Source organism: Canis lupus, chromosome 1 (genome assembly GCF_003254725.2).
Source record: "Canis lupus dingo isolate Sandy chromosome 1, ASM325472v2, whole genome shotgun sequence".
Taxonomy (NCBI): Eukaryota; Metazoa; Chordata; class Mammalia; order Carnivora; family Canidae; genus Canis; species Canis lupus.
The window spans coordinates 107,279,813-107,293,448 of record NC_064243.1 but is presented as its reverse complement, the minus strand read 5'-3'; the positions used below and the strand labels follow the sequence as shown (position 1 = coordinate 107,293,448).

At 41.6% G+C, this 13,636-nt stretch overlaps 1 protein-coding gene and 1 non-coding gene across 11 annotated transcripts in view; both read right to left on the bottom strand.

Moving 5' to 3' along the window:
- The window catches only part of LOC112645164 (orphan sodium- and chloride-dependent neurotransmitter transporter NTT5-like), a 29,279-nt gene extending 16,333 nt beyond the window's left edge, over positions 1 to 12,946 (bottom strand). For 4 of the 10 annotated variants that reach the window (XM_049093791.1, XM_049093775.1, XM_049093777.1 and 1 more), the window contains exons 1-2: positions 11,825 to 12,453; positions 149 to 399 (exon numbers count right to left, since the gene is read on the bottom strand). In XM_049093791.1, the coding sequence (XP_048949748.1) occupies positions 149 to 371 (223 nt within the window). In that variant the 5' untranslated portion in view covers positions 372 to 399; positions 11,825 to 12,453. The other 6 variants (XM_049093766.1, XM_049093770.1, XM_049093769.1 and 3 more) reach the window with 6 other exon arrangements.
- On the bottom strand, positions 3,429 to 3,532 carry LOC112645746 (small nucleolar RNA U13). The gene has a single exon (XR_003127236.1). It is a non-coding gene; the product is annotated as a small nucleolar RNA U13 (small nucleolar RNA).
- Positions 12,947 to 13,636: the final 690 nt, after the last annotated feature.

Genomic DNA, 13,636 nt, shown 5'->3' with positions numbered 1-13,636 from the left:
CAGGCAGCCAGCAGTCCTGGCCCCCCTCCTCTCATCCCCTTGAAGTCCAGGTAGACCTCCACTTCTGCCCTCCCCCAGGACCCAGGAGTCCGGGCTCCAAGCCTTGAAACTCCTTCCTTAAACTCAGGATCTAGGCCCCTGGCCTTACCTCCTCCGTTCCGATGACACAGGTAAGGGAAGCGCCATATGCTGCCTAGCCCAATGGTGAAGGCAACCTGCATCAAGGTTTTCTTTGTTTTTTTAGTCTGAGCAAAGTAGTTTTGGGTCTTGGTAGCCAGAATCTCCTTGACTGTGAGCTTCCTGGGCAGGGATGAGGAAGTTTTGGTTTCTTTGGGAGCCTCTTCCTCTGACAGTTCTTCAAGGGACTCCATGTCCTTCTTCTTACAGGCCAACTAACTCCTGAGAGAAGCATGGGGTAACCAAGAATAATAGACTGTAAGGGCTATGTCTCAGGTAGCATCCTATAAAAATTCATGGTTGCAGGGTTTTATAGCAACAAAGGGCCAGAATTTAACTCTTGACCCTTCTCACTGGTTGACTTTGAGCAAATAACTTCATCTCTCTGAGACTCAGGTTAGTTTTTCTTTTTTTCCTCCCTCATCTTACAAGTACAGATGAATTTCAAAATATTTAATAACTGTTACAGTGTGAGCACCAATCAGAATGAATGCCAGCCATAATCGCTGGAGTGTCAGTTTAACATCAGCCCAGGCTGATAGGATTAAAATGACGTAATGGGAGAGCCAAGGACACAGCAAACACTCCAGCACTCAGGTTCCTTTCCTTTCTCCTTCTGGTCCACTTGGCCCAGCTCTGGGCCCGCGGTTCCCAAACCTGCCTATCACAATCATGAGCTCTCAAAACACACAGATTCCTGCCTTTCAATCTGCTAGCTCCATTCTTCCAGACGCTGACTCAGTAGATTTAAGGTGGAGTTAGGTTAGAGGATTGGCAGAATTAAAATGTTTCCTTGGGGTTCCATTTCTGGAAAGGCAGCACGAGGGCTCTGTGGACACATTCCCTAACGAAACAAGCACAACATGTTGCAAAGAAACATTTAAAGTCTCTAGAAATTGTCCTAAGGGCATGTAGAAAATGAAGAAATATTTATTCAAGAAAATCTAGTAAAACTCACTAAGAACACTGAGAGTCGTTGGCATTGGACTCCACAGCCTGCTCCCTCCCTCCTCACTCCCAGCCCAGTGCTATGGAAATGGCACAGGGTTCCCTCTCTCCCTAGATCCCACACAGAGTCAGAGTCGATGGCATCTTCCCAGGAGGGGCAGACCACCAGCATTTCGCATTCCTTTTTGGTGACATGTTGCAGATACTCAATTCCAGGCAAGTGCGGTATAAGTAAAGGTCAGGAGCCCCCTTCTTCCACTCAGCCCTCATTTGTGGCATGGCATACTGGGAAGACCAGGGCCCTGGTTTCCCCCGATCCCAGCTCATTGGTGAGGGGAGGTTATGAGCTAGGAGGGGTAAGTCAGTAAGACCAGAGGCTAATGCTCCACATAGTACCCTGCTCCAAAGCACTCAGAGAGAAGCACACCCCTGTTCCCATCCAGGTCTGGAGATCTTGTCCTGGGAGAGACAGCTGGGGGCTCAGATGAGGAACGCGAGAAAGGCAGCAGCAGTGAGAAGGAAGGCAGCGAGGATGAGCGCTCAGGCAGTGAGAGTGAACGCAAGAGGGTGACAGGGACCAGGCGAGTGACAAGAGTGGTAGCGGCAAGGATGAGAGCAGTGAAGAGGAGGCCCGGGCTGCTAGGGACAAAGAGGAGATCTTTGGCAGTGATGCAGATTCAGAAGACGATGCGGATTCTGATGATGAGGACAGAGGCCAAGCCCGTGGCAGTGACAACGATTCGGACAGTGGCAGTGATGGGGGTGGCCAGCGGAGCCGGAGCCGCAGCGCCAGTCCCTTCCCCAGTGGCAGTGAGCACTCCGCCCAGGAGGATGGCAGTGAAGCTGCAGCTTCTGATTCCAGTGAAGCTGACAGTGACAGTGACTGAGTCCCAGGCCCTTCAGGGTTGGTGCAGACACGATTATAATAATGCAAGAATTATGCGCAGAAGGCACTTTGAGTGGTCTGTTGAGTGGTCTGTTTGCAAACCCTTTGCTTTGTTTCCCTCCTCTCCTCCAGGCCTTGCTGTTAATAAAGCCAACTTCTTTCCCTTAAAAAAAAAAAAAAGATAAACTGCAGGCTGGTAATACACTTGCCAAACCAAGGAAAGAGACAGCTAACAAGATCCTTTCCGGGGTCAGAACAAACTTCAAGCATTGAGTTAAAAAACTACTCCCCAAAAGGAGCCCAAATTTAATTAGATTGTGCACCAGACCATTGTCAAAAACACCAAAGCAATCGGCTAGAAATTAGTGGGTCGAAAAATGATAAAGAGCTTTGTCACCAGAAGCCCTGTACCGCAGGAAATATTACTGCAGATTCCTCTGAGAGGGGAAATGATTTTAGATGGAAGGTCAGACATGCAGAAAGGAATTAAGAGTAATGACAATGTAAATCTGTGGATAAGACCAAGACTGCACAAGAACAGTAACAGCAACATCTTATTTGGTCTTAATAAGTGAGGAATAAGAATTACGTGACATCAGAGATTAGGAGGGCAGCAAATGGGAGAATTGCTTTATATAAGTACTCCCTGCTCAGCGAGGAGGAGGATAAAAGTACTGAAAAGCAGGGTACAGGAGCTCTCACAGAACCCCCCCTCAACTTAGCTCCTAGCTGCTTCTGACCAGTCATGGAGCCCTTAGGTACTGTTAAAGAAACTTATAAAATTGCCTCAGGAAAGAGCATCAGGTGGCCCCCACACTCCTACCCCAGAAGTCTGTGGGATGCTGTTCTGCCTAAGATAACAGATCTAAGTGCGCTGCGGTGTTTGCAAGAAAACACAAAAATTTGCAGCTCAGCAGTAGTCACAGGATGTAGAACTTCCGCCTTTATACTCTAGAGATGACGTCACTAATGCAATCTGCGGAGAGCGGTTTCCAGTTCCCAGTCCCCCTGAAGCAGAGCGGCCGCTGCAGTATGGTCACATCGAAACCAGACAAGAACATGCCAGAAGGGATGGGATGGTCAAGAAAGGAAATACAGCTGACTTAATCTTTAATTAATCACCCAGACTCATGAGACCCTTACCCTGAATTTTCACTCCTTTTTCTTTTTCTTTCTTCTTTCTTTCTTTCTTTCTTTTCTTTCTTTCTTTCTTTCTTTCTTTCTTTCTTTCTTTCTTTCTTTCTTTCTTTCTTTCTTCTTTCTTTCTTTCTTTCTTTTCTTTCCTTTCTTTCTTTTCTTCTTTCTTCTTTCTTCTTTCTTTCTTTTCTTTCTTTCTTTCTTTTCTTTTCTTTCTTTCTCTTTCTTTCTTCTTTCCTCTTTCTCTTCTTTCCTTCTTTTTTTCTTTCTTCTTTTTTCACGTCAGACGGGTAATGTGCCGTGGTGGTAACAAGGTTTGAGGGGGGCACATGTCACACAACAGCGTGAGCACCCAATCATCATGCTCATGAACTACAAAAGGATCCAAATTTTCACCCTTTAAAAGCCCCTATTTGCAAGTCATCAGGGAACTCAAGACTTTTTGACATTAGCTCCTGGTTCTCTTGGGTATCACTGGACGGTAAATCTTTCCTCACTGCAAAAGCTTGGTGCCAGTTTTTATTGGCTTGCTGAGTATCAAGTGGATGAATTCTTGTTAGGTTTGCTTACAGTACCAATAAACATCATTTGATAAAACATATTTATATTTAATATCTAGGGGAACCATTAAAAGAATAAAAGTAAAGTATAACTTCTAAGCTGTGAGAAAAAATAGACTAATAAAAAACAAGCAATGCACAAAGAATGCAAGAAGAAGAGAAAAAGTAATATAGAGTAAATAGGACAGGTACAAAATGCCTCATTAAATGGTATATTTAAACATAAACAGGGCAGCCTGGGTGGCTCAGCAGCGGTTTTAGTGCCACCTTCACCCCAGGGTGTGATCCTGGAGACCCGGGTTTGAGTCCCATGTCAAGTTCCCTGCATGGAGCCTGCTTCTCCCTCTGCCTGTGTCTCTGCCTCTCTCTCTCTCTCTCTCTCTCTCTGTGTCTCTCATGAATGAATGAATAAAATTTTTTAAAAAATCAGGCTAAACTGGCCTGTATTTAAAAAAACAAAAAAATAAACATAAGAGGATTTATGTTAAATGTATATGGACTGAATGCTCCAATTAAAAGATAAGTTTTCAGACTTTATAAAATCAGACTAAATGCTGTTTACAAGGGACATCTAAAATATAAGAATTTGGAATAGTTAAAAGTAAAGAGCATGGAAAAAGAAGTAAAGAGCATGGAAAATAGTATTCCATGAAAACCCTACCCCAAAAAAGCTTGTATAGCTTTATTAATATATTAATATATGATTTTTATACATTAAACTATAATATTAATGTCTATGTATATATACTTAATATTTATAAATATATTAACATATATTTAATATTTAAGGTAAAGTTTCCAGAGATAAAGAGGGAAATTTATTATTATTATTATTTTTAAATATTTTATTTATTTATTCATGTGAGGCACAGAGGGAGAGGCAGAGACATAGGCAGAGGGAGAGCAGGCTTCCTGCAGGTAGCCCGTTGTGGGACTCCATCATGGCACTCTGGGATCACGCCCTGAGCCAAAGACAGAGGCTCAACCACTGAGCCACCCAGGCTTCCCAAGAGGGAAATTTAATAATAGGATAAAAAGTTCCATTCGCTGGGAAGACCTATGAATTCTAAAATGTTATTCATCTCTTCATATGGCCTCAAAATGTAGGAAATTGAGAATCCAGTTATCTGTGGCATAACAGATAAAAATCAAAAATTCATTAAGGATATAGAAGATATGAGCAACTTAATTAGTACATTTGACCTAATGAATATATATGTATATCCACACATATACAACTATATTAAAAAACTGCAGAATACATATTTTGAAGAACACGCTAAACAGGTGCACCTGGGTGGCTCAGGTGATGACCTGAGTCCTGGGATCGAGTTCCACATTGGGCTCCGGGCTCAGCGAAGAGTCTGCTCTTCCCTTTCCTTCTGCCCCTTTCTCTCTCTCTCTCTCTCTCTCTCTCTCAAATAAAGAAATAAAATCTTTTTTTAAGAGTTTATTTATTTATTCATAGAGACAGACAGAGAGAGAGAGAGAGAGAGAGAGAGAGAGGCAAAGACACAGGCAGAGGGAGAAGCAGGCTCCACGCAGGGAGCCCGACGTGGGACTCGATCCCAGGTCTCCAGGATCTCACCCTGGACTGAAGGCGGCGCTAAACCGCTGAGCCATCCAGGCTGCCCAAGAAAAAAATTCTTAAAAAAAGAACACACTAAACAATTACGAAATATCAACCATATTTCCCATAAAACAGATCTCAACAATATCAAAGAATTACAGTCACACACAGTACACTTCACTACATGCAATTAAACTAGAAATTAATAATACAAATTAGTTTTAAAATTCCTATGTTTGGATATTAAAAACTACACTTTAAAATAACCAATGGTTGAAGAATTGATTATAATGGACATCAGAAAATATTTTGAAAAGAATGATAATGAAAATACAACATATCAAAACATGAGGTGGGGCGGCACCTGGCTGGCTCAGTCTGGAGTGAGCGACTCTTGATTTGGGGTTGTGAATTTGAGCCCCACATTGGGTGTAGAGATTGCTAAAAAAAAAAAAAAAAACTAAATAAACTTTAAAAAATGGGATGCAGCTAAAGCCAAATATTAGAAAATGTAAAAACATGAAAATTAATAAGCTAAGACTCCATCCCTGAGAAACTAGAAAATAAGAGCAAAATAAACCCAAAAAAGAAGAAGGTAGGAAATGATAAAGTTAACAGGAGAAATTAATAAGGTGGAAAACAACATACAATAGAGAAGATCAACAAAATCAAAGGTGGGTTCTTTATTTTTTTATTTTTTTAGTTGGTTCTTTAAAGAGACAAATTTGATAAAAATCTCTAATAAGACTTGACAAGAAATAAAGAAAGGACAATCAGTGTCAGAATAAAAAAGCATCATTATAAATCCTGTAGTTGTTAAAAATAAAATCCAACACTACAATAAAGAATTTTATTCCTGCAAGTTTTGGGGGAAATAATACTTAATAAAACTTATGCAAGAAGAAATAGAAACTTTGAATTGTTCTATAAATTACATTTTTAATTTTTATTTTAAAAATATTTATTTATTTAAATAATCTCTCTGACCAATGTGGGGTTCGAAATCACAACCCCAAGATCAAGAGTTGTGTGTTCCTCCCACTCAGCTAGGCACCCCTGTTCTATAAATTTTTAATAAATTACTTCTGTAATTAGTCATTTTGCTCCAAAGAAAATTTCAGGGCTGAATGATTTCACTGGTGGATTGTACTAAAAATTTAAGAAATAAATACTACTGGGGCCCCTGGGTGGCTCAGCAGTTGAGTGTCTGCCTTTGGCTCAGGTCGTGATCCTGGGGTCCTGGTATTGAGTCCCACTTTGGGCTCCCCGCAGGGAGCCTGCTTCTCCCTCGGCCTATGTCTCTGCCTTCCTCTGTGTCTCTCATGAATAAATACATAAATTCTTTAAAAAAAAGAAATACCACTAATATTGCATAAAATCTTCCAGATTAGAAAAAGTGGCAAGACCAGTGTAACCTTAATACCAAAATCTGGCAAAGGAATAATGAAGAAGAAAATCACATATCAGTGTCAATCATGAACAATGATGCAAATGCCTTCAACAAAATACTGGCAAATCAAATCCATTAATGTATAAAAACAGTATTACATCACAACTGTGTTGAGTTTATTCTAGTCATATAGGGAGGTTTAGAAGTAAAGATCAATCAATGATAACATAATGTAGGATAGAAATAATACAATCATCTCAATATTTGCGGAAATATTTTATAAAACCCAATAACCACTTATTAAAAAAAAAAAAAACCAACTTGAGGAAACCAGGACTAGAAAGGAACATTCTTAATTTTATAGAGGTTATTTACAAAGAAGCTTATAGCACACACTGTACTTAATGATAAAGTGTTGAAGGCTTTTCCTTTTTTTTTTTTTTTAAGATTTCATTTATTTATTCATAGAGATGCAGAGAGAGAGAGAGAGAGGCAGAGACACAGGCAGAGGGAGAAGCAGGCTCCATGCAGAGAGCCTGTGGGACTCCATCCAGGGTCTCCAGATCACGCCCCGGGCTGCAGGCGGTGCTAAACCACTGCGCCACCAGGGCTGCCCTTGAAGGCTTTTCCTTTGGAGTTTGGGAATAAGACAAGGATGCCTGCTTCAGTCCCTTTTAGTCAAAGTGGATTTAAAGTTTAGGTTGATGATAGCATCCATGGTTCCAACTCTTCAAATTTTTTCTATATATACCCCCTTTGCAATGTGATTCTGCAGTTCCTTTTACGAATGAGGCCATAATCTACTCTCCTACACCTTGAATCAGGGCTGCTGTGCCCATTCAGAGCCTAGATTGCAAAAGACCTTTGTTTCTGTTTCCTCTCTTACACTCTTGCTATCACCATGAGGATGTATCTAGGCTAATTTGCTGGAAAATGAGATGTAAATCTGAGCTGAGCTGAATCATTCCAGTGGTCCCAGCACAAGCTGGCCTAGATCATCAGTCAATAGCCAACCAGACTCTTAGCTGAGTCCAGCCTAATGACTCATGAGATATAATAATAAATTCTTGTTGTTTTAAGTCACTGAATTTTGAGGTGGCTTGTTATACAGCATTTTGGTGGCAATAGATAATCGGTTCAAGATCTTAGCAAGTGCAATAAGATTTTTAAAGTGTAAACTTTGGAAAAGAAGAAATTAAAGTGTCATTATTTACAGATACAATTGTATATATAAAAAATAAAACAGAATCTATAAATACATTATTAAGACTAATAAGTGAATTTAGCAAGGTGGCTGGATACAGGGTTAATGGAATACAATTAATAGAATTTCTAGATACCAGCAAGAAATAAATAGGTAATGAAAAAATTAAAGGTAACATTTATAATAACATTGAGATATTTCAAGTACTTAGGAATAATCTAACAAAAGAAAGATGAGACTTCTATACCAAAACCTATAAAGGATTATTAAGAGAAGTAAAAGTATTTTGTTTTGTTTAAGAGAAGTAAAAGTTTTAAATTGAATTAAAATAAATTTTAAAAACTTAAAAAGAGAGAAGTAAAAGTTTTAAATAAATGGAGAGATATTTCATGTCAACTCACAGTACTGTAAATGACAGGGTTAAATAATTAGGATGGGAAAATGTGGAATAATTAGGATGGGAAACAATGAAATTTGATCATTATCTCAGATTGTACAAAAATTAATCCATGAGATTTAAAAATGAAAGGCATAGGGATACCTGGGTGGTTCAGCATTTGAGTGTCTGCCTTTGGCTCAGGTTATGATCCTGGGGTCCTGGGATCGAGTCCCACATTGGGCTCCCTACATGGAGCCTGCTTCTCCCTCTGCCCATGTCTCTGCCTCTCTCTCTGTATCTCTCATGAATAAATAAAATCTTAAAAAAAAAAAAAAAGAAAAGCACATTCATAAGTCTTCTAAAGAGTTTAATATGAGGGAGTAGCTTCATGATCTGCAGGTTAAGAAAGATTTCAAAAATAGGACTTAAAAAATACTAACAAGAAGGGAAACAATAGGTAAATTTGAATTCATTGGAATTCAGAGCATCTGTTCATCAAGAGGCAGCATTAGGGGATCCCTGGGTGGCGCAGCGGTTTAGCGCCTGCCTTTGGCCCAGGGCGTGATCCTGGAGACCCGGGATCGAATCCCACATCGGGCTCCTGGTGCATGGAGCCTGCTTCTCCCTCTGCCTATGTGTCTCTGCCCCTCTCTCTCTCTCTCTCTCTCTCTCTCTCTGTGTGTGTGTCTCTCATGAATAAATAAATAAATCTTAAAAAAAAGAATATCCATCATTTGCTTTAACGTGGATAGAACTGGAGGATATTATGCTGAGTGAGGTAAGTCAATCGGAGAAGGACAAACATTATATGGTTTCATTCATACAGGGAATATAAAAAATAGTGAAAGGGATTAAAGGGGAAAGGAGAGAAAATGAGTGGGAAATATCAGAGCGGGTAACAGAACATGAGAACTCCTAACTCTGGGAAATGAACAAGGGGTAGTGGAAGGGGAGTTGAGCAGGTAGACAGGGGGATGGGGTGACTGGGTGACGGGCACTGAGGGGGGCACTTGGAAAGAGCACTGGGTGTTATACTATATGTTGGCAAATTGAACTCCAATAAAAAATATACAAAAAAATCCAGAACCTATAAAAGGTCCCAGAAATTGATAAGAAAAACATAAATAACCCAGTAGAAAAATGCTCAGGAAACACAAAGATGCTTTTCACCAAAGTGGTTTGTCAAATGGCCAGTGAAGATATGAAATGGTTCAAGCTATTTAAACAGAAGAGAAATGGTGATTAAAACCACTTTGAAGGGCCACACTACACCAGTCAGATTGGCTAGAATGAAAAGGCCAAGAACAAATATTGACAAGAAAGAGGAGCCATGGGGAATGTCATACACTGCTGCTGGGGGTGGAAACTGACAAAATTATTTTGAGAGATGGATTGGCCATTATCTATTAAGAATGAAGGTATACATATCCCATGAACAGCAATTTAACTCTCGGGTATAATTGCAACAAAAATGTGTGTTCATGTGTAACAAAGCATACATACAGGAATTTCTTTAACAGCACTGTTTGGAACAACCTCAAAAGAAAACAATCCAAAGTCCAACACAGTAGCATATATAGTGATATAACCAATACAAAAGAATACTACACAGCAAAGGGGGAAAAATGTTCTACAGCTACACTTAACAACATGGATGAATCCCCAAAACTTAACATTCAGCCAAAGAAGCTATATCTCAAGGAATACATGTCATAGGACTCTGTTTATAGCAAAGTAAACAAAACAAAACAAAAAACAAAACCCAGGCAAAACCACAGTGTTTAGGTTCACACACTGAGATGGTAAAGCCATAAATAAAAGCAAGGAAGTGATGATCCTAAGTGTCAGAACGGCGATTCCCACTTGACGTGAAGGAGGGATACAGGAAATGTTGTTTCTGACTAGGATGGTTGGCATATTTGCCTTTAATAAATCATTGAGCTGAACATTTCAGTTTTGTATACTTTTGTGAATATTTATAGTATTTCATAATGAAAAGGAGTATATAGGTTTGTAAGAACAAAGTCTGCAAAACCCATTTCTAGGTGAAGTCACAGAATGTATGTATGATACCTTTATGTAAAAAAAATCCATATAAAGAAACTGTACATTTCCAAGTGTTCATACATATGCATGCAAATACATAGAAAACTCTCCCTAGCTGCTTTTTCTCACAGGACACACTCCCTTCTTCGCCTACCCATCCTCCCTCTTCCAGATAACTTCAACTCATCACTGGTGTCTCTTCTCAGATCTAACTTCCTCCAGGAAGTTAACCTTGATCACCTTTGCCACTTCCCTGCTTGCCCGCTATGCAGTTGGAATTCCTCAGAGATGTCTTGAGATTTTAATACACTTTACACATAAACATCCGTTTTGTCTATTCCAAAACCCCCAGTAACCCCTTCTAGAAATGTCTTGATTAAAATGCTTCCACAGACTGCTGAAATCTGGAATTTTGCTATTTTGGTATTTAGATCCTATCTCCCAGGCTTTTTCTCTCACTAGAACAGCCTTTGTCGGGTACCCAGTTTCCGATTATGGGTTAGGAACTTAAACCCATTCAAGAGCCCAATGCACAGACTCCAGCCAGAGGGGCAGTCAGTTACCCTGCCCTGCAAATGCCTTTCAGCTCCTGCGTGGGCAGTACTGGCACCACTATCAGCTTCTGTACCAAAGGAGCACACAATCCAGCTCAGTTCAACCTGGTGACTTGAAAAGATGGCTCAGGGTTGATGCTATTTGTAAGGCAGGCCATTTGGCCTCTTGTTTAAGTTTGAGGTTTGATTTTTTTTTTTTTTAAGATTTATTCATGAGAGAGAGAGAGAGAGAGAGACAGGCAGAGTGAGAAGCAGGCTCCATGCAGGGAGTCCAACGTGGGACTCAATCCTGGGTCTCCAGGATCATGCCCTGGGCTGAAGGCAGTGCTAAACCACTGAGCTACCCAGGCTGCCCAAATTTGAGGTTTTAGTTGCAAATTTAGAGGCAAAGTCTACACAATCTTAAAAGACACCATAATTTAAAATGTTTGCTCTCTTTAGCCTGCCTTCCTTCCTCTCTCTTTCTCTCTCTCTTTGCTGGGATTCCCTCTAGGTTTTGGAAGGGGACACAGCCAATTTTATAAATTGGGTATTATCATAGTACGTGTATATGTGAATATTTTATACATGTGTATTTCTTACAAACTGGATATTACTAATACATATTAAGTATCGGATAATGTTAAATGCAACATATACTATATAAATATATATTAATATATACTCTATGATATCTGTATTATTTACAAATTGCAGATAATATTAGAGATTATATATATATCCACTGTGTCAAGAGTGTTTTCCTATGTGATATTCTTTAAAACTATGCTTTTTAATGGACACTTAATATTTCAGCATCATTGTATAAAGCTGACCAAGTCTATCATTTTCTCAAATCTTCCTGACAGGACTCAGCCCTGTTTAGGTTTCCAGCCAGGGCCCTTCCTCAAGAGCAGCTGCTTCCTGCTCCTCCCAAGTCCCACCTGGCCTGCAGCTGCAGCCACCTCCTTGTCGCCCCATCAAGGCTTCATACCTGCAACTCACTCTGCTGCCAATGCTCCTTCTGCCTTCACCCCTCAGAGGTGTCAGCCCAGGTAGCACTTGCCTGGGATTAATTGTCTCTTGTTACCAGTCCAGCCCCGCCTGGATATGTGCATTCAGTCTTTCTCCACTTCTGAGCTCCCTGCTCTCTCTACTCTCTGCTGGGCTCTCAGAGAATCAAAGGAGTAACAATATGTTTGAAGACCAGCTAAGAAACTCTTTGATTCAGATGGAGAGTCCCAGGAGTCTACCTCGGAGCCAGTCAGTGAAGGCTGCGCTTACAGCATCCCAACCCCATAGACTCAGCCCAGGTGAGCTGCTAGGGAAAGTTGGTGTCTCCAGGGGGGCCCATAGACGACCTAAGTAGGGAGAGAAAGGGGGAGGAGAGGGGAGGTGAGATGGGAAGTGAGGAAGGGGCAAGATGTGCCACCAGACTTGGGGTCTACCAGCTGGTGTTTACTACTCTGACCCTCCCCTCCCAGACTCAGGGCATCTTGGATCCCTAAATTCCCAGAAAGAAAGGGAGATAGGGGTGGGGGAGGCTCGGTGGTCTAGGTCCAGAGGTCGAGGGGGCAGGGGGATAGCTGGGGGCGGAACAGACGCCTAGCTCCCCGCACCCCCTGTCCTTTACCGGCCACTGACGCGCGAGTCTGGAGAAGACCGGTGGCTTGTGCCGGGCGTTGCGAGGGGGGCGGCCTGGGCGCGTGACTAGGGTGAGGGTCTGAGGGTCTGTGAGAACCACCACTATTGGGGCCAGAGGCGATTTTTATATTTCGTTGTAGTTAGAAGGCGATTTAGGCAATTCACCCTAGAGATGCTGCACCTGAGCCCAGCCCCTAGGCGCGCCCTCCTTGATCCATTCGTCTGGGCTACAGACCCACAGCCCATAGACCGCCGGCATCTTGGCCCTATCTTCTGCAGGGTGGCTCCTGCTCTGAGGTTCCCGAGCTCAGAAACCCGACGATCTGCGTGTTTAAGTGTGAAGCAAGCACCGTTCAGTTCTCCCCACCCCACCCTCACCCCTCCCTCCTTGGAGCATCTTCTCTCCAAGTATATTCTTCCGGGAAGGACCCAGGGGTCACCGGCTACCTGCCGCATTGGGCCTTGCAATGGGCCCCGTGAGGTCACCCGTTGCCAAGCAGATTTGGTCTGGCTGGTACTCTTCATGGTTAACACATTTTGTGGACTGAGGTAAGGGGAAAGCCAAGATGGGAATGCATAGGCTTGTTTCAGAGTCCATGCTCTTAAGCCACTGTGCTATAAAGATTCAACATAGTGTAAAACTTCAATATCTAAAACAAGGTGGTTCTCAAGCAGATTTGCAAGTAACTTAATGAAATAGAATACAAAGTCTGGAGGATCTGGATACTGATGGAAATCAGGATGTGATAAGTGGGATTTCAGGGACACTTGGGTGGCTCCGTGGTTAAGCCTCTCTCTTCCACTCAGGTCGTGATCCTGGGGGGTCCTGAGATGGACTCCCATGTCAGGCTCCCCACAGGGAGCCTACTTCTCTCTCTGCCTATGTCTCTCTCTCTCTCTCTCTCTCTATGTCTCTTCCTCTCTCTCTCTCTCTGTATCTTTTTTGAACAAATACATAAAATCTTTTTTTTTTAAAGTGGGATTTCAAATTGATGGACAAAACATCAATTATTCAGTAATTGGGTTAAAACAGTTGGCACTTGGGAAAGATTATGCTCCTTACATCACAATACATTTCAAGGATTAAGGCCAAGGATCACCATGTAAAAAATGGAAACAAAATTCACTAGGAATCAAGATGGGTGAACATTTCTATAATCTT